A 20787-nucleotide genomic window follows, 5' to 3' on the forward strand; every position below is an offset into this window, starting at 1 on the left:
TACTTTATTTAACATGCCATTGTAGCCGTTTGCCCAGTAATGAGTATCACCAATGTTAAATATTTATTGGGCATCTCTGTGTACATGACACTGTACTTGGTGAAAAGGATGGGGAAAAAATTCTCTATCCTCAAAGAAATGACAATCTACTTTCTTAATAAGGATGTGAACAAAGAAATATAGGGTAAGATGTCCACTGAAAAAGATATGCTTCTCTCAGTGCTGCTTTCTGTGTTATCTCAGGAAAGTTATTCAACTTCTCTGAACCTCAGTTTATCTGTAATATGGAGATAATACTCAACTCAAAGGAAAGTTGCACAAATTAACTGAGATATTTGCAATGGACTCAGCATATAGTAAAAGCTCAGTAAAAGGTGGTTGTTTTTATTTATTAATATTAAGAGAGATCTTAAATAACAGCATCCTACATTAAATTTCACTTGCTTCAAATGGAAAGATGCGTAAACAAAATATTTTATATCTCACTTTTTCAACATTATTCTTTCTAGCAAAGAAAAATAAGTGATCCTGATCAAATGCTTGATTAAATCAATAATTAGGCATTTCTAAAGGAATTATTTCAGTATAAAAAATATAGTTAAGACTCCTTTACCACTACCGAAATTTAGGATTCATAAGAACATGCATTTTCTGGTACTCATTTCATACGCCTTGCCTATTCTCTTGAAATATCTAAAATGTTGAAAATAACTTCATTGCGTTTCATGATCAGCTACATTTCTAACATAAAAGCAGCCCAAGAACAGAATCATGATCATATAAGGGATCTTAGCAATTTCTAGTTCAATCTTTTTTTTTCTTTTTAGAAATAAGAACTTATGCATCTCCTTAACATTACAAAGCACTTTAAAATTTATTTTGTGAATTTTAATAATTTCTCGGGGGGCAAGCACATAACAAAAAAATTTTTATTCAGTTTGTAGGTGGGGAAACATAAATAGCAAAACTAAGCACAGTACAAAATATTCACTAAGAAAAAATAGTTAAAGCTAGGCTAAAGACTACATGTATTATCTCACATTAACCTGATATAGGTGCTATTTTCTCCATTTACAAATGGGGAAACTGAGTCACTAATCACTTATGTAACTTACCAATGTCCTGTAACTAGTACACAGCAGAATCAAATCCAGGCTGCTTGATTCCAGAGTCTGCACTCTCAACCTCTATCTATACCTTTCTATTACTTAAAAGTGACAATTTTCTTAAATATCCATGAGTCTGACATAAATGATTGTATAACTAAATGGGGGAAAAGGATCACTTTTTTACAGAAGAATTCCAAATAATAACTATAGAAGGAATGAGGAAAATAATTACTATTCAGTAAACACCAACTGTTGCAAGGAAGAACCATCAACAGATTCCAGTTAAAACTAACAGGTGCATGACGAGAATAGGATATTTGCAACTCATCAAGGCATCTCTCCATATGATATTTATTAATTATAAGGAGAAAAATAGTAAATTTACAGTGGAGAAATCCAGCAGATACAACCTAAATAAAGTGATCAAAGTTAACATCACCACCAGAAAGGTGGAATCACTTTAATTACTGAATGTACAGACAGAACCCTCCATGCAAATAATTTTTACTTAATGATTTAAAGCTCTTCAGTGTTTTTGCTACCATAAAGTTTGGTACTAAACTACCAACTGTGACAAAAACTTAACAAATTCTGTTTGATTTGAGGCTGGGTAGGCACTAAGTCTCTGAAATCACTTGAAGCATTTTTCTTAAGTTTCGTCTTCGTGAAAACTGTATGCTTTAAAGAAATTATGATGGAGCAGGCCAAATATTCCCATTAATATTTCTATTATCATATAGTAATGCAAGATACAGTTATTATGGAAATTATATTTGGAAGATAGTTTACAAATTCTGAAATCCATTCTATTTTTAAATATTATTGACAAAGGAAACTGAAATATGCCATATGTAAAAAAATAAAAGTTATGTGTACCTTTTGATTTCAAATAAGTAAAGCTGATATTTATTGAGCCTTTACTATGTACCAGGCACATTTTTTTCTTGCACATTATTTCATTAAATTCTCACAATTTCATAAGGTAGATTATATTACCACCACTTCTCAAATGAGTAAATGGCTAGAAAGGTTAAAAACACTGCATAAGGATGGGTTGTCTGACACAAGCAATACTGTCATTCTTTTTCTAAATATTTTTCCAATTGCTAACAAGCAGAAAATCTAATTAATTTGAGTTTCATTGACTTTCATCTTCACTTCCCTCCTATGCAGGGCTATGTTAACACATAGCAACAATGAGAATGGTAAATAATTAATAATCTAAGATAATTAAGAGTTGGCCATATTGTTATTATAATTATACTAAACTTATTTACATATCCTTTGTTTTATATCAAACTCTGAGTTCTTATGGAGGAGAAACATGATTTTGATTAAATATAAAATGGACAGTTAAACCTCTAAATAGTACACACCTTGTAAGAAGCTGAAGCACATGTCATTATTCAGGTAATCATTCTTGATTACTTCATTTACACACATCTTTACAAGTCTAAACAAAATGTACAGATATAAACACCATAACTTTTAACTTCCTGTTTTCCACCCTTAAAACACTGATTCCTTGAACCTAGTAAAAAAATTTTCAAGTAACTGCATTAGAAAGTTTATAATTAATGTAATCATTTATATTTAAAGTATTTATTGTTTAAATTTGAAGTTTCTATTATTAAAAATATTTCTTATTATTATGGTTTATTTACACCCTTGATTTTTAAAAAAAATAAGTAAGGTGCTTCATATTGGCTTCTGGATTTGCTGTCTTGCCTACAACAAAACAAGTCACTGGGTTTATCCTGGATGAGTCACAAAGCAAAAGTTTGGACTTGATCATTGGTTTCAGTCCTATTTTTAGAGGTATGGGAATACAAAAGAAGTTCTTAATCTGGAGACATTTAAAATGGCTTTTTTAGTTTTCTTCAGAAAGGAAATGGGCTGCCAAACTTCAGGACCATCATAGAATCCATTAAATATATAATAAATATTTTGTACAAAATGTTTACATTCTATTAAACATTGTATCTTACCCACGTGTAAAATAACACTGCCACTGACATCAGTGGAATTTCATGGGCAAAGGAATGACTCTGTAAGTCTTGTCAAAATAGGCATTTTTCTTACTCCTCTAAAATGTTATAATTGTCCAAATATAAATACTTAAAAGGATGCAGTTTCCATGTATTACTTACAGATTGACAATTGTCTAAAAAAAGCACAAAGTTCATAGACAAGCCTCTCTCTCCTTGTTCTTTCTAAAAAATGCATAAAATGGAAAACAACCTTATACTATACTGAAATCCAAATTATAGGTAAGAAAAAACAAAAACCAAGTGACACAAGAGTGGAAATTAATTTTCAAATATTGGTAACTTACAGGATTTGCAGTTACTTAATTTTTCATTAGCATTGGTTTGCTGTTTTCTATATTTTAAATTGTAATATACTTTGAAGAAAATATTTAATGTATTTAAAATTTTAAAAAACATTTTAAATGAATAAGAATAGAATTTTCAGATAACATAAGATTTTTCTCATTTGTATCCATTTAAAGATTCATTTTCATTTTAATATAACTTTTCTTGCAAAATGTATCTCAAAAATAGAAAAAAATGCCCAAAGGAAAGTTTTATTTATGTGGTAGAAAAATTGAAAAGGAAAGAAAATAAACACATCTTCACAATTTCAGAGGTGACAAAAACCTATGGTATTTCAAGTGGTTTCTGATCTCCCTTAAAGGATTTGAAAATTGTATACAAAGTTTTATAAAGTGATCTTAACAGCCAGATTCCTGTTGACGTGCTCTGGGTCTAGTTTTAACTGTAAACTTCATACAATGTAATGAAAGAAAATTGATTTGGTAATGCTGAACCTATTGATTAAACTGTGAACACAACAAACACTGGTCATTTTTTGGGTAGAAATATTTACAAGCAATTAAAGTCACTGATTTCTTGCAGTTGTTTCTTGTTGCCTTCCTGATTTTACAATTCCCCAACGCAAAGGTGCAGAAAACTAACATTTACCATCCTTTTCGAGAAATGGCACGATGGAGAGAAGACCTGCGGGGTATAAACACAAATGCAGACATGTGGAAGTTGATGGCTTTAAGATTCATTTTGTTGCTAAGTTTTTGTCGTTTCTTAAATTAAAATTTTGAGTTTTTCCTTAAAATCCCCGCGCTACTTTGCTTTAGCCCCACCGAATACATGCCCCCTACCCATTTTTGACTCTGTTAACTCTTCTCCTGCCGCCGTTTCAGCATCGCAAGTCCCCAGCAACCCGGGAGAGTTTAAGCCCACGGAGTCCAAACGCCCAGGGAGCCGAAAACTGGGTGGTTCCGGGCTCCGCTGGACCCACGGCCTGCGAGTTCCGGCGGCAGACCCCACCTCCAGGCCTTCCTGGGAGATCCGAGGCCTCTCCCAGAACATTCCTAAAGGGCGTTCCCTGTTTATTCGTTCAGTAAGTATTTGTTCAATTTCCGATGCCCCTCATTCTTCGGAAAAGCAATTCGGGCCTCACTTTGCCCGAACTGTGTCCTCGCCTTGTTAATGACACAAATATGCCGGGGAAGACGAATCTCGGCCACTATTTAGCAAATACCGCGTGAGATTTACCAAATGCCGTCCCTCCGAGTCCCTAGCATCTGCCGGGAACACAAGGCCATCTCCCTTCCCTCCATCATTCACTGCCACCCAAGAAAGCGTTAATGGCAAATAGCGACCACGGCCAAGCTCTGCTGTTCTTGCCTCCGAGCCAGCATTATGCCAAGTTCCTCCACACCGCGAGGCGCCACCCTCTCCCCAAGCCAGCAGGAGGGGCGTCAGGCCGCGGCCCGGACCCCGGGCCAAGGGCCGGGAGAGATCTGAGCGTCCGGGCCTCAAACACCTCCGGGCTGGAGGTGGATCGAGAATCAAGTCCGGGCGTGGCGGCCTAGGGTGTCTCAGCCGAATTCTTCCATGCAGCCGGGAGGCTGGGTGTCCGAACCGCGTAGCGGAACTACAACTCCCAGGACCACAGCTGACCGGACTTCCGGAAGCCAAAGCCCGGCGGGGAGGAAGCTGCTGAGATCCGGACAAGAGGCCGGGGGTTAATTTAGCAAGAAAAACGGGGGGCGGGAAGAGCTATAGTGCTAACCTGTCAATTCGCTACCATGAACGTGGTTTTTGCTGTGAAGCAGTACATTTCCAAAATGATAGAGGACAGCGGACCGGGCATGAAAGTACTTCTCATGGATAAAGAGACGGTGAGTTTGCTTTTGCTCAGTGTTTGTGAGGGAATCCTCCTCCCTTGCAATAGCTGGTCCCATTCCACTGTAGGATTTAGTATTTAATTAAAGATTTATAAGTGAGGGTCAGTTCAGTGTGGAACTGAAAGGTTGTATAAAGCTTGCCTAGAAGGTTTTCAGTCTGAATGGCTCTAACCACTGCCAGAGGTTCTCGTACCCAGAACAATTTATTGAAATCAGAAATCGTTTTTCTAAATGCCTCTGCCAAGAAATAATATATAAGACAGCGCACTTGGAGGACTTTGGGATGGTCCTGTTATTTCCACTCAGCGTTATGTTTTTAAAGGAAAGCTGTCAGGGCTCAAACTGAGGTGACAGGTTATTATTTATTGGTCACAAAATTTAAAAAAAGAACTCTTTAAGGTGATGGGAAATTTTTTATTTGGAAATTTATGGGTTGTTCGTGTTCAGAGAGAACGTTTCATTTTGGTACTATTACTTATTATTTTAGATGCTCAGTAAATGTTATTACATATGTTAGTATTTAAGTTATCCAACTAAGTAGTATTAATGAAAAAAAATTTTAAGGCTTAGGTATGGCTGCTTGTTTTTATTATTCTGGACTAGCATAATATTAGTTAATTCTTTTTCTTTACAGACCGGCATAGTGAGTATGGTATACACACAATCGGAAATTCTCCAGAAGGAAGTGTACCTTTTTGAACGCATTGATTCTCAAAATCGAGAGGTCATGAAACACCTGAAAGCAATTTGTTTTCTTCGACCTACAAAGGTACTACGTAAACAGCTGCCGTCTGCTTAGGCAAATACAGCACACTATGATCTGGAAGTATTATTAAGGCAAAATAAATTTATATTATCATCATTTGTGGCATCATAATTATCCTGGTTTATCAGAGTTATAACCATGACTCTCCTCCTTTCCACATCTCAGTCACTGCTTACAGCCAGTTTTTCCTTCAAGATGTCTTTAAGGTTCTCAGCTACTTCCAAAGCCACTAACTATCCCAACAGAGACCCACATCACTTTATTCCTGGATTAACCTCCATACCTATCACACTGAACACCATTGCCATTTATTTATTTATTTATTTTTAAATTTTTGAATTTTATTTTATTTATTTTTTTATACAGCAGGTTCTTATTAGTCATCAGTTTTATACACATCAGTGTATACATGTCAATCCCAATCACCCAATTCATCACACCACCACCACCACCTCCCACAGCTTTCCCCCCTTGGTGTCCATACATTTGTTCTCTACATCTGTGTCTCTATTTCTGCCCTGCAAACTGGTTCATCTGTACCATTTTTCTAGGTTCCACATATATGCATTAATATACGATATTTGTTTTTCTCTTTCTGACTTACTTCACTCTGTATGACAGTCTCTAGATCCATCCACGTATCAACAAATGACCCAATATCATTCCTTTTTATGGCTGAGTAATATGCCATTGTATATATGTACCACATCTTCTTTATCCATTCGTCTTTCGATGGGCATTTAGGTTGCTTCTGTGACCTGGCTATTGTAAATAGTACTGCAATGAACATTGAGGTGCAAGTGTCTTTTTGAATTATGGTTTTCTCAGGGTATATGCCCAGTAGCAGGATTGCTGGATCATATGGTAATTCTATTTTTAGTTTTTTAAGGAACCTCCATACTGTTCTCCATAGTGGCTGTATCAGTTTACATTCCCACCAACAGTGCAAGAGGGTTCCCTTTTCTCCACACCCTCTCCAGCATTTGTTGTTTGTAGATTTTCTGATGATGCCCATTCTAACTGGTGTGAGGTGATACCTCATTGTAGTTTTGACTTGCATTTCTCTAATAATTAGTGATGTTGAGCAGCTTTTCATGTGCTTCTTGGCCATCTGTATGTTTTCTTTGGAGAAATGTCTATTTAGGTCTTCTGCCCATTTTTGGATTGGGTTGTTTGTTTTTTTAATATTGAGCTGCATGAGCTGTTTGTATATTTTGGAAATTAATCCTTTGTCCATTGAGTCGTTTGCAAATATTTTCTCCCATTCTGAGGGTTGTATTTTTGTCTTCTTTATGGTTTCCTTTGCTGTGCAAAAGCTTTGAAGTTTCATTAGGTCCCATTTGTTTATTTTTGTTTTTAATTCCATTTCTCTAGGAGGTGGATCAAAAAAGATCTTGCTGTGATTTATGGCATAGAGTGTTCTTCCTATGTTTTCCTCTAAGAGTTTTATAGTGTCCGGTCTTACATTTAGGTCTCTAATCCATTTTGAGTTTATTTTTGTGTATGGTGTTAGGGAGTGTTCTAATTTCATTCTTTTACATGTAGCTGTCCAGTTTTCCCAGCACCACTTATTGAAGAGACTGTCTTTTCTCCATTGTATATCCTTGCCTCCTTTGTCATAGATTAGTTAACCATATGTGCATGGGTTTATCTCTGGGCTTTCTATCTTGTTCCATTGATCTGTATTTCTGTTTTTGTGCCAGTACCGTATTGTCTTGATTACTGTAGCTTTGTAGTATAGTCTGAAGTCAGGGAGTGTGATTCCTCCAGCTCCATTTTTTTCCCTCAAGACTGCTTTGGCTATTCGGGGTCTTTTGTGTCTCCATATAAATTTTAAGATTTTTTGTTCTAGTTCCATAAAAAATGCCATTGGTAATTTGATAGGGATTGAATCTGTATATTGCTTTGGGTAGTATAGTAATTTTCACAATATTGATTCTTCCAATCCAACAACATGGTATATCTCTCCATCTGTTGGTATCATCTTTAATTTCTTTCATCAGTGTCTTGTAGTTTCCTGCATACAGGTCTTTTGTTTCCCTAGGTAGGTTTATTCCTAGGTATTTTATTCTTTTTGTTGCAGTGGTAAATGGGAGTGTTTCCTTAATTTCTCTTTCACATTTTGCATCATTAGTGTATAGGAATGCCAGAGATTTCTGTGCATTAATTTTGTATCCTGCAACTTTACCAAATTCATTGATTAGCTCTAGTAGTTTTCTGGTGGCATCTTTAGGATTCTCTATGTATAGTATCATGTCATCTGCAAACAGTGACAGTTTTATTTCTTCTTTTCCAATTTGTATTCCTTTTATTTCTTTTTCTTCTCTGATTGCCGTGGCTAGGACTTCCAAAACTATGTTGAATAATAGTGGTGAGAGTAGACATCCTTGTTTGTTCCTGATCTTAGAGGAAATGCTTTCAGTTTTTCACCATTGAGAATGATGTTTGCTGTGGGTTTCTCATATATGGCCTTTATTATGTTGAGGTAGGTTCCCTCTATGCCCACTTTCTGGAGAGTTTTTAACATAAATGGGTGTTGAATTTTGTCAAAAGCTTTTTCTGCCTCTATTGAGATAATCATATGGTTTTTATTCTTCAATTTGTTAATATGGTGTAGCACATTGATTGATTTGCATATATTGAAGAATCCTTGCATCCCTGGGATAAATCCCACTTGATCATGGTGTATGATCCTTTTAAAGTGTTGTTGGATTCTGTTTGCTAGTATTCTGTTGAGGATTTTTACATCTATATTCATCAGTGATATTGATCTGTAATTTTCTTTTTTTGTAGTATCTTTGTCTGGTTTTGGTATCAGGGTGATGGTGGCCTCATAGAATGAGTTTGGGAGTGTTCCTTCCTCTGCAGTTTTTTGGAAGAGTTTGAGAAGGATGGTTGTTAGCTCATCTCTAAATGTTTGATAGAATTCACCTGTGAAATCATCTGGTCCTGGACTTTTGTTTGTTGGAAGATTTTTAATCACAGTTTCAATTTCCCTACTTGTGACTGGTCTCTTCGTATTTTCTATTTCTTCCTGGTTCAGTCTTGGAAGGTCATACCTTTCTAAGAATTGGTCCATTTCTTCCAGGTTGTCCATTTTATTGACATAGAGTTGCTTGTAGTAGTGTCTTAGGTTGCTTTGTATTTCTGTGGTGTCTGTTGTAACTTCTCCTTTTTCATTTCTAAGTTTATTGATTTGAGTCCTCTCCCTCTTTTTCTTGATGAGTCTGGCTAATGGTTTATCAATTTTGTTTATCTTCTCAAAGAACCAGCTTTTAGTTTTATTGATCTTTGCTATTCTTTGTTTCTATTTCATTTATTTCTGCTCTGATCGTTATGATTTCTTTCCTTCTGCTAACTTTGGGTTTTGTTTGTTCTTCTTTCTCTAGTTCCTTTAGATGTAAGGTTAGATTGTTTATTTGAGATTTTTCTTGTTTCTTGAGGTAGGCTTGTATAGCTATAAACTTTCCTCTTAGAACTGCTTTTGCTGCATCACATAGGTTTTGGATCATCGTGTTTTCATTGTCATTTGTCTCTAGGTATTTTTTGATTTCCTCTTTGATTTCTTCAGTGATCTCTTGGTTATTTAGTAACATATTGTTTAGCCTCCATGTGTTTGTGTTTTTTTACTTCTTTTTCCCTGTAATTCATTTCTAATCTCATAGCATTGTGGTCAGAAAAGATGCTTGATATGATTTCAGTTTTCTTATGTTTACTGAGGCTTGATTTGTGACCCAAGATGTGATCTATCCTGGAGAATGTTCTGTGCGCACTTGAGAAGAAAGTGTAATCTGCTGTTTTTGGATGGAATAGCCTATAAATATCCATTAAATCTATCTGGTCTATTGTGTCAGTTAAATCTTGTGTTTCCTTATTTATTTTCATTTTGGATGGTCTGTCCATTGGTGTAAGTGAGGTGTTAAAGTCCCCCACTATTATTGTGTTACTGTCGATTTCCTCTTTTAGAGCTGTTAACAGTTGCCTTATGTATTGAGGTGCTCCTATGTTGGGTGCATATATATTTATAATTGGTATATCTTCTTCTTGGATTGATCCCTTGATCATTATGTAGTGTCCTTCCTTGTCTCTTGTAACATTCTTTATTTTAAAGTCTATTTTATCTGGTATGAGTACTGCTACTCCAGCTTTCTTTTGATTTCCATTTGCATGGAATATCATTTTTCATCCCCTCACTTTCAATCTGTATGTGTCCCTAGGTCTGAAGTGGGTCTATTGTAGACAGCATATATATGGATCTTGTTTTTGTATCCATTCAGCAAACCTGTGTCTTTTGGTTGGAGCGTTTAATCCATTCACGTTTAAGGTAATTATTGATATGTATGTTCCTATGACCATTTTCTTAATTGTTATGGGTTTGTTTTTGTAGGTCCTTTTCTTCTCTTATGTTTCCCACTTAGAGAATTTCCTTTAGCGGTTGTTGTAGAGCTGGTTTGGTGGTGCTCAATTCTCTTAGCTTTTGCTTGTCTGTAAAGCTTTTGATTTCTCCATCGAATCTGAATTAGATCCTTGCCAGGTAGAGTAATCTTGGTTGTAGGTTCTTCCCTTCCATCACTTTAAGTATATCATGCCATTCCCTTCTGGCTTGTAGAGTTTCTGCTGAGAAATCAGCTGTCAACCTTATGGGAGTTCCCTTGTATGTTATTTGTCATTTTTCCCTTGCTGCTTTCAGTAATTTTTCTTTGTCTTTAATTTTTGCCAATTTGATTACTATGTGTCTCGGCATGTTTCTCCTTGGGTTTATCCTGTATGGGACTCACTGCACTTCCTGGACTTGGGTGGCTATTTCCTTTCCCATGTTAGGGAAGATTTCGACTATAATCTCTTCAAATATTTTCTTGGGTCCTTTCTCTCTCTCTTCTCCTTCTGGGACCCCTATAATGCGAATGTTGTTGCGTTTAATGTTGTCCCAGAGGTCTCTTAGGCTGTCTTCATTTCTTTTCATTGTTTTTTCTTTATTCTGTTGTGCAGCAGTGAATTCCACCATTCTGTCTTCCAGGTCACTTACCCGTTCTTCTGCCTCAATTATTCTGCTATTGATTCCTTCTAGTATAGTTTTCATTTCAGTTATTGTATTGTTCATCTCTGTTTGTTTTTTCTTTAATTCTTCTAGGTCTTTTTTAAACATTTCTTGCATCTTCTCGATCTTTGCCTCCACTCTTTTCCGAGGTCCTGGATCATCTTCATGATCGTTATTCTGAATTCTTTTTCTGGAACGTTGCCTATCTCCACTTCATTTAGTTGTTTTTCTGGGCTTTTATCTTGTTCCTTCATCTGGTACATAGCCCTCTACCTTTTCATCTTGTCTGTATTTCTGTGAATGTGGTTTTTGTTCCACAGGCTGCAGGATTGTAGTTCTTCTTGCTTCTGCTGTCTGCCCTCTGGTGGATTAGGCTATCTAAGAGGCTTGTGCAAGTTTCCTGATGGGGGGGACTGGTGGTGGGTAGAGCTGACTGTTGCTCTGGTGGGCAGAGTTCAGTAAAACTTTAATCTGCTTGACTGCTGATGGGTGGGGCTCGGTTCCCTCCCTGTTGGTTGTTTGGCCTGAGGCAACCCAACACTGGAGCCTACCTGGGCTCTTTGGTGGGGCTAATGACAGACTCTGGGAGGGCTCACGCTAAGGAGTACTTCCCAGAACTTCTGCTGCCAGTGTCCTTGCCCCCATGGTGAGCCACAGCCACCCTCTGCCTCTGCAGGAGACCCTCCCACACTAGCAGGTAGATCTGGTTCAGTCTCCCCTGGGGTCACTGCTCCTTCCCCTGGATCCTGATGCGCACACTACTTTGTGTGTGCCCTCCAAGAGTGGAGTCTCTGTTTACCCCAGTCCTGTTGAAGTCCTGCAATCAAATTCCACTAGGCTTCAAAGTCTGATTCTCTAGGAATTCCTCCTCCCGTCGCCGGACCCCCAGGTTGGCAAGCCTGATGTGGAACTCAGAACCTTCACTCCAGTGGGTGGACTTCTGTGGTATAATTGTTCTCCAGTTAGTGAGTCACCCACCCAGCAGTTATGGGATTTGATTTTACTGTGATTGTGCCCCTCCTACCATCTCATTGTGGCTTCTCCTTTGTCTTTAGTTGTGGGGTATCTTTTTTGGTGAGTTCCAGTGTCTTCCTGTCAATGATTGTCCAGCAGCTAGTTGTGATTTTGGTGTTCTCACAAGAGGGAGTGAGAGCACGTCCTTCTACTCCACCATCTTGGTTCAGGGCCACCATTGCCATTTAATCTTACATACTTATATCAGTGTTTTGAGTCTTTATCATTTTATTCACATCTATGCTCAGGAACCTTTAATGGCTCAATTTTACTTCCATGATTAAATTTATATTTCGCAGCCCTCAGAGCCCTCCTTTAGCTCGTCTGGTCTGCCCTTATGTATTCAACCTCATATGTCCTACCTCTGCTCCTCCACTGCAGCCAGATAGGTCTTTTTATGATCCCTTTACATGCTCATTCCTGTCCTCTGTTTGTTCTCTTCCCCAGATTAAAGATTCTTTAGCCTTCTGTCAGTTTTCAGCCATCATCTTCTAAATCTAACTTGAGTCCTCCTTTAAAAATCCTTTACTATTTCAATCTTATTTTTTATGTTCTCTTGTTTTATATTCACGTTCTTAACTCCAGTGCTTGTACATTATCTACTTTCCAATATACAAATCTGACCGTGTCACCACACTTGAAATCCTTGAATGATTGCTCATTGCTTTTATGATAAAGACAAAACTCCATTAAGTGTGGCCTGCAAGGCCCTGTATGGTCTAGTTCCTACTATTTCTATAGCCTCATTTCAAACCATTCCCCTTTTTGCTCTTAGCCACACTAATCTTTCAGTCCACTGTATTCTGTCATGCCGCAGGACCTTTGCACAGGTTCTTCTCTTTGCCTGGAACGTTTTCACTCCCTCAAGCAAATCTTTCCTGGCCTTGCTGACCAGGTCAAACTCCCCTCTCATAAACACTTATAGCACCATCTTCCTCTCCCTATTACTTGTCTTGGTTGAAGTCTTATATGGTTTGTGTGATTAATTAATATGTCTCACCTACCAGCAGTAAGCTCCAGGAGAGCAGAGATAATGTCCACATTTTCACACTGTTATGTCCCCAGTGCCTACCACATAATGGATACTCAGTAAATAGTTCCTGAATTAATTAATACATCAATTAATTCTTTGATACAGTAGTTTCCAATTGTTTCATATTAGTCATGAAATTTTGGCTCTGGGAGGGATCTTAGAGATTATCAGTCCATCATTTCCTAACATTTTTTATTAGAGAAGCTCTTTCAATGCCATATGTATGTTCTCTCAAACTCAAAATGTGTTGTTAAAAACAATTTTTCCTTAAGATTACATTATAAAGTTAATTTTTAATGTGTTTTTTAAATTTAAATGACAGTTTTTAAAGTCTCTTTCCCATTTAACAAGCAATATGTATTACTTACATTACTTTTAATTCTGTAAGGAAATGTATGGTTTTTTAACATTCAAAAATGATATATTATGTATAATTTGGGGATCAACTTTATACTGAAATTTAACCATATGTTATAGTATCAAAAGTAGATAAGACCTGCATTATGTTTGTATGTAATTGGAATTATTATGTTTTGACCATTTGAAAATCAACTATTTTTTAGTTCTAAATTTCATGTTTTATTTTTAAATAATGTAATTATACAAAAGGTCCTAGCCTACTGTTTGCAAATACTTCACAAATATTGCAGTTCTGCAGCCTCTGGTCCCAATTAGTTAAAAGCCCAAGTGAATATATTTAACTATATTTTCTCTTGAATGTTGGTTTTTAAAGGACTAGACACATTTTGATGTTCCACATAAGAATTTTGATCAGATGAATAAAATTTATAAACAAACAGCCTGAGGCAAATTTTCAGAATTATTGTCTATTTTATGTTGTATTTCAACATCTATGTCCTTTATATTTTTTAATCTTAATTTGGCCAAGGCAATGCAGCTAGTTAATGTTACATATGATTCCTGATCATTATATTCAATGTGGCTCTTTTTTATCCCCAGCCCTCACCTCTCCCAACATACACACACTTAACCTAGACCTCAGCACACAGTAGGCACTCAGTAAATACTTAAATAAATCAGTGGATGATACGTATTTATTACTTTTTCACTTAAGCAGTTCTCATATTTTATTTGTTTGTTCTTTTCTTTTCTAGGAGAATGTGGATTATCTGATTCAGGAGCTCCGAAGGCCCAAATACAGTATATATTTTATTTGTAAGTATGTTATTTCACCTGTTCAATCATGTAACTAAATCCTAGCTAATATGTTCTATTGGGTACTTCATATCATCAGTAAGTTAATTGAATCCATCACTGTAAGAGTCTGGTGAGTTTTTTTGTCATTTCAAAGTATTAAAAGTGTTGGACCAACATTCTGTTTCTGAGAGCTAAATGTGATTTCCACTCATCATAGACTGCTTAGGTTAAAAACAAATTTTTTTTTTAAGTTTTACTTTGCCCTTCAAGTTTCTTTGTAAGTCAAAAGTTGTAAGTAGTCAACTTTCACATTCCACCTTTGCCAAAAAAGTATGTATACTTATTTCTATTTTACACTTTTATGAACTGAGCTATAGAAGCTGATTTATTTATTTGGAGGGAGGATATACTTGAGTTTGTTGGAAAAGCAGAGATTTACTTTACATACCAGATGAAAACAGTCTACTTCTCTTTGCAACTTTATGTAATACTTGAAAGTACAAGTCATCAGGTAGATATCTCCTATTTGCATAACGTTTGGGGAGGGGAAAAGGGGTGGAGGCCTGGAAATAAACTGGGTTTGTGGTTACTATACAATTTATATGGATTCTTTTAATGTAATACATTCTGCTTTGGAAGTTACATCTTTTCTCCTCTAGATGTCCTTATTGATCTTCATAGCATTTGTATTGTTTACTTGAAGGCTTTGGAGTTTTAGGGTTTAAACTATAGTCTAAGATATATACTTTCTTCCGCATATACTACAATTTAATAATGGTACAAAAAATTAACATTTGTGATAAGACACTATAGTTTATAAGAACTCTGTCATATTTTATTCAGCCCTTAAAACAACCCCAGGAGGTAAAAACAGGCAATTTTATTCTCTTCTGTCATCCTACTTTTGTTTTTGTTTTATTTTTGGCTAATAATCACGGGTTTTCTTTTTCAATTAAGCTTTTTCTTTTTCTTTTTTTTTTCTTTTTTTTCTTTAATTTATTTGATTTTATCTTTGGCTGCATTGGGTCTTTGTTGCTGTGCATGGGCTTTCTCTAGTTGCTGCAAGCGGGAGCTACTCTTCATTGCCTTGTGCAGGCTTCATTGTGGTGGCTTCTCTTGTTGCAGAGCATGGGCTCTAGGTGCGTGGGCTTAAGTAGTTGTGGCATGCGAGCTCAGTAGTTGTGGCTCACGGGCTCTAGAGCACAGGCTCAGTAGTTGTGGTGCACAGGCTTAGTTGCTCTGCGACATGTGGGATCTTCCCGGACCAGGGCTCGAACCTGTGTCCCCTGCATTGACAGGCAGATTCTTAACCACTGCGCCACCAGGGAAGTTCTCATTTTATTTATTTATTTATTTTTTTAATTACTGAGTAGTATTCCATGGTATGGATGTACCACAATTTGTTTAACTGTTCAGTTGTTGAAGGACATCTGAGTTATTTCTAGTTTGGGCTAATACAAATAAAGTTGTTATAAATATTTGTGTATAGGTTTTTGTGTGAACATAAGTCTTTATTTCTCTGTAATAAATAATACCCAGGGAGCAATTGCTGGGTCATATGGTAGTTGCATGCTTAGTGTTTTAAGAAACTGCTAAATGTTTTCTGACATGACTATGCCATTTTACATTTCCATTAGCAGTGTACAGGTGATCTAATTTCTTTGTATGCTCACAAGCATTTAGTGTTGTCCCTGTTTTTCATTTTAGCCATCCTGATAGGTGTGTAGTCATTCCAGTATTTTTTAAGTCTGATTACAAGCTAGGTACTGAGGACAGGAAAGTATAAAAACTTTTGTATTCAGTGACACACATAGACACACACACACACACACACACATATATTTATAGAGAGAGAGAGATTGATTCCCCATGCTGTCAAATTTATCTGGACATCCAAAAGAATTACTGTTTTGCTGAGTCTCTTAGCTAAAAATTGAATAGATCATGAGATGAAAGACTCCCTTTTCCTCTGAAAAGAGTTATTTGATGCAGTGGTTGAGATTAATAACCAAAAATAAGTCTCATATTTACTCTTCTGGTTGTAAAGTTTGTTTGATTTCGGCTATAAATCTATGAAGTCGAAAAAAAATTATATATGTTAAAGTAGTTAGCACTAAAGCCTAGGAAAAATGGACTGTTGAAATGTCTTGGGTGGAGCAATCAACTTCACAATTTTATTTGATTGAAATAAACTAAAATGAGTATATATAGTGATGTTATTCTTTACAGACTTTCAGCACAATTTATATTAATTAGCACAAAACTGGCCTTCTGCTCATGTCATTTTTAATTTTATTTTTGTATATTCTTATGTCTACTAAACATCTTGTATAACAGGCTCCTCCCTTCCTTTATTTAAAAAAACTTTTTTATTATGGAAGTTTTCAAATATGTAAAAAGTAGACAGAATAGTCTAATAAATCCCAGTGTACCCATCACCCAGTTTCTACAGTTATTGTACCATGGCCAATCTTGTTTTAGCTATACTGCTATCTACTCCCCCATCAATATTATATTGTAGATAATCTAAGACATCACATGATTTCATCCATAAATATTTCCATGTGCATCTCTAAATGATAAGGACTTGTTTTTTTGTTTTTAAGAAGATGTTGGGGGTAGGAGTTTATTAATTAATTTATTTATTTTTGCTGTGTTGGGTCTTCGTTTCTGTGCGAGGGCTTCCCCTAGTTGTGGCAAGTGGGGACCACTCTTCATCGCGGTGCATGGGCCTCTCACTATCGCGGCCTCTCCTGTTGCGGAGCACAAGCTCCAGACGCGCAGGCTCAACAGTTGTGGCTCACGGGCCCAGTTGCTCTGCGGCATGTGGGATCTTCCCAAACCAGGGCTCGAACCCGTGTCCCCTGCATCGGCAGGCAGACTCCCAACCACTGCGCCACCAGGGAAGCCCCAAGGACTTGTTTTAAAGAGTACCATTATTATATCCAAATAATGAAAAAAATTCCTATTTATTCAAATATTCAGTGTTCAAATTTCAAATTCTTTCATGCCTTTTTTTCCCACCACTCTTTGTTTGAATCAGGATCATAGTAAGGTCCACACATTGCTATTGGTTGATATGTTGTTTAAGTTTCTTTAATCTTCTATAAGTCCTCTCTCTACCCCAACCCCCATGTGGTCTATTTATTGAAGAAACTACATTGTTCTATTAAAGTTTCCCACAGCCTGGATCTTGCTGATTGAGTCTGCATGGGGTACTTTAACATGTTCTTTGCAATTTAAAATGTTCCCTCTGTCCTCTAGTTCTTGTAAATTGGTACTTGGATACAGAGGCTTAATTAGATTCAGATTTGATTTCTTTTTGATGAGAATATTTCATAGGTAGTGTTGTGTGCTTCCACTGATTGTCTCTTACTGTGATACTAGCAGAGGTTAATGCCCAATGCCTAGTTCCATCCATTGATTCATTAGGGGTTGAAAAAAATGATGGTGTTTTAATTCTATCATTATCATTCCTTTGCTTTTTTAGCTGGAAAATTTCTTTAAAGTGGAGTTTCCCCTCATCTACTGTTTGGTTATCTGGTGGTACAGTTTGCATATAAAAGGATAAAAGCTTACTTCTTTCCCAGTATTTGCTATTTTCAATATAGTGATTTGGTTCCCTAGCATCCTCCAATGCCTACAATGATGGTTCCCTTCTTTTTTTTTTTAAGTATTATGAATTTACAGATTTAAACATATTTGTGCTGTTCATTCCAATGTGAAGGTGTTTGACATATACCACAATGTATACTAAATTTCACTTAGTCTTTAGCCTTTAACTGTCAGGCCCATTTATGTCTAATTGCAGCAGAGGTGATCTCCTCTGAGCCAACCACAACTTATATGCCTGTTTCAGATTTCAGTAATGTGATCAGCAAGAGTGATGTGAAGTCATTAGCTGAAGCTGATGAACAGGAAGTGGTGGCTGAGGTTCAGGTAAACATATTGGTCCTCTAATACATATCTTATATTGGCCCTTTCTAAAGATTTGAGTCTAAAAATATGGAAGGTGTTGTCTCATAAGAAAGGAAGCTATTGATCAGACACAATAAATATGCATTGCACCAGACTATACTCATATTTAGAAAGTTTGGAAGAGGTATCAAATTGAGTGGGAATAGAATTAAAGGAAGCAGTGGGAATGAGGAGATTGGAAAGGGACTGGATTGGTAGGGATGGTTTCACAGGGTTGGGGACAGAGCCAGATATGTCTTAATGCTAGTTTTATGAGCTATACTATAAGATTATTCATCTACACAGTTATAGTTTATGTCTGATTGGGAGAGAATAGGAAGTAAAGGATGTGAATGAGGTTTATTAAAGTTCTGTTTGTGATTATCTTGCTTTGGGAAGTAGTAAGCAGATTTGTCATTAGGTTAAAACTTGCAACTCCTAAATGTTTATTCTGCATGCTAAGTAATACTTCACATTAGAACATTTCATGTTACCTTTTCCTTCTAAAACCCTTTAGTGTTCTTGAATACATTTATCACAGATGTTTGAATACATTTATCAGCTAAGTGAAGAATATCGTCCTCAGGGAAGCAAATAAACAAGTTTTGGATTTTCAGGAGGATGTGCTAGGTGATAAAGGAATGAAAAAAGAATGACCTATTTTAAATCATATTCTCCCTCATGAGAATACACTGGACAGCAAAGTTCTTATTCATCTAACTGAGTGTAACATTGTATATCTTTAGCAGTGTTTTATTTTTACTAATTGATAAGTCTCCTTAAGTATGATATGTATATTTAAACAACTTTGTTTTTTGGGTTTTTTGTTAAAGATTTATTATTATTGCTACTATTTTATTTTATTTTTATTTATTTATTTATTTTTTGCGGTATGCGGGCCTCTCACTGTTGTGGCCTCTCCCGTTGCGGAGCACAGGCTCCGGACGCGCAGGCCCAGCGGCCATGGCTCACGGGCCCAGCCGCGCTGCGGCATATGGGATCCTCCCAGACCGGGGCACGAACCCGCATCCCCTGCATCGGCAGGCGGACTCTCAACCACTGCGCCACCAGGGAGGCCCGATTGCTACTATTTTATGATTATCTTATTAATTCCCTCACACTGACTATTGTTACTCAATTGTTAATTGATCAGTTTTTCTCTTTTATACCTGCATTTCCTCAAATTTGATTGTATCACATAGTATTATATCACACATGAAAAATATTATTGCATGATACAGTTAGGGGTTTATGGAATGACTGACTGATCTTGGTGCTCTGTTCACAGGAATTTTATGGTGATTACATTGCTGTGAATCCACATTTGTTTTCCCTCAATATTCTGGGTTGCTGCCAGGTATGGAAAGAAAGGATTTTTTTTTAAGTTTATTTATCAGGTAGGAGTTAATTCAGTAAGTAATTGGACTTGTAAGATAAAATTCAAATATTTTCTCTGAATATATGTTTTAACAAAAAGGGTCGAAATTGGGATCCAGTCCAACTATCCAGAGCAACTCAAGGACTGACAGCTCTCCTTTTATCTCTGAAGAAATGTCCCATGATTCGTTACCAGCTTTCATCAGAGGCAGCAAAGAGACTTGCAGAATGTGTTAAGGTATGGCATTCTCTATCTCCAGTTCCAAAACATCAAGACCATTCATTTCTTTTTCATATTTCAGAAATTAAAGAAATATTTTATCTAAAACTAAGGAGATGATGTGTTAGGTTTACTGGCAAAGAGGTAGGCATTTGTAATTCAAGACCAAGAGCAACAAATTAGAGCTAAGATTCTTAGGCTTAACCCAAGAAACATTTGCAAGCTACTTAACTTCTTTTGATCCTTAATTTAAACCGCTTGTAAAATAGAGTTTCAAATCCTAACCCCTTAAACAGAAAACTACTAAACTTTGTCAAGCTTTTGAATCCTTTTATGGAAGGCCTATGAAAGTGCAAGAAACTATCGTTAAATGTGGTTTTTGTGTATTAATTTTCTATTTATATCATCTCTGTCTGCTACTAATTGGTTCACCAAACCGTCTTTCTCTCTTACCCACAGCAAGTGATAACTAAAGAATATGAACTGTTTGAATTCCGGCGAACTGAGGTTCCTCCATTGCTACTTATTTTAGATCGCTGCGATGATGCCATCACACCATTGCTAAACCAGGTGCAGAGCCCTTTGTTAGCATAATGAAAGGATGATTTCAAGTGGTATTCGCCAAAATGCAGATGTGGAAATGAACAACATGGTCCATTTACTTGCCTCCTTATTTTCAGCTATTCTTGTTTTTGCCTTGTGTTTCCTAGCATTCTGGTATCAGTGTTCTTCCAGCCACAGTCATCTTCAGCTCTTTCTTCTGCCTCATCCTTCCTGTCCCTTTCTGCCACCATCCCTAATTAAGGCAACTTCTGGGTCTGTAGATTCTACTTTTCCAGTGTCAGTTCTTTTCCATTCATATTGCCATTATCTTGGTGTATCTAATCTCTTATAGGAATCCTCAA

The 20787-nt window shown here is 36.5% G+C and overlaps 1 protein-coding gene across 4 annotated transcripts in view; it reads left to right on the forward strand.

The window, feature by feature from the left end:
* The first annotated feature begins 4507 nt into the window (after window positions 1-4507).
* Window positions 4508-20787, forward strand: part of VPS45 (vacuolar protein sorting 45 homolog) — a 68390-nt gene continuing 52110 nt past the window's right edge. For 2 of the 4 annotated variants that reach the window (XM_060090455.1, XM_060090457.1), the window contains exons 1-7: window positions 4508-5313; window positions 5954-6088; window positions 14286-14346; window positions 18188-18267; window positions 19574-19642; window positions 19763-19900; window positions 20342-20452. In XM_060090455.1, the coding sequence (XP_059946438.1) occupies window positions 5221-5313; window positions 5954-6088; window positions 14286-14346; window positions 18188-18267; window positions 19574-19642; window positions 19763-19900; window positions 20342-20452 (687 nt within the window). In that variant the 5' untranslated portion in view covers window positions 4508-5220. The remainder of the gene's footprint in view (window positions 5314-5953; window positions 6089-14285; window positions 14347-18187; window positions 18268-19573; window positions 19643-19762; window positions 19901-20341; window positions 20453-20787) is intronic. The other 2 variants (XM_060090456.1, XM_060090458.1) reach the window with 1 other exon arrangement.

Source organism: Mesoplodon densirostris, chromosome 2 (genome assembly GCF_025265405.1).
Source record: "Mesoplodon densirostris isolate mMesDen1 chromosome 2, mMesDen1 primary haplotype, whole genome shotgun sequence".
Taxonomy (NCBI): Eukaryota; Metazoa; Chordata; class Mammalia; order Artiodactyla; family Ziphiidae; genus Mesoplodon; species Mesoplodon densirostris.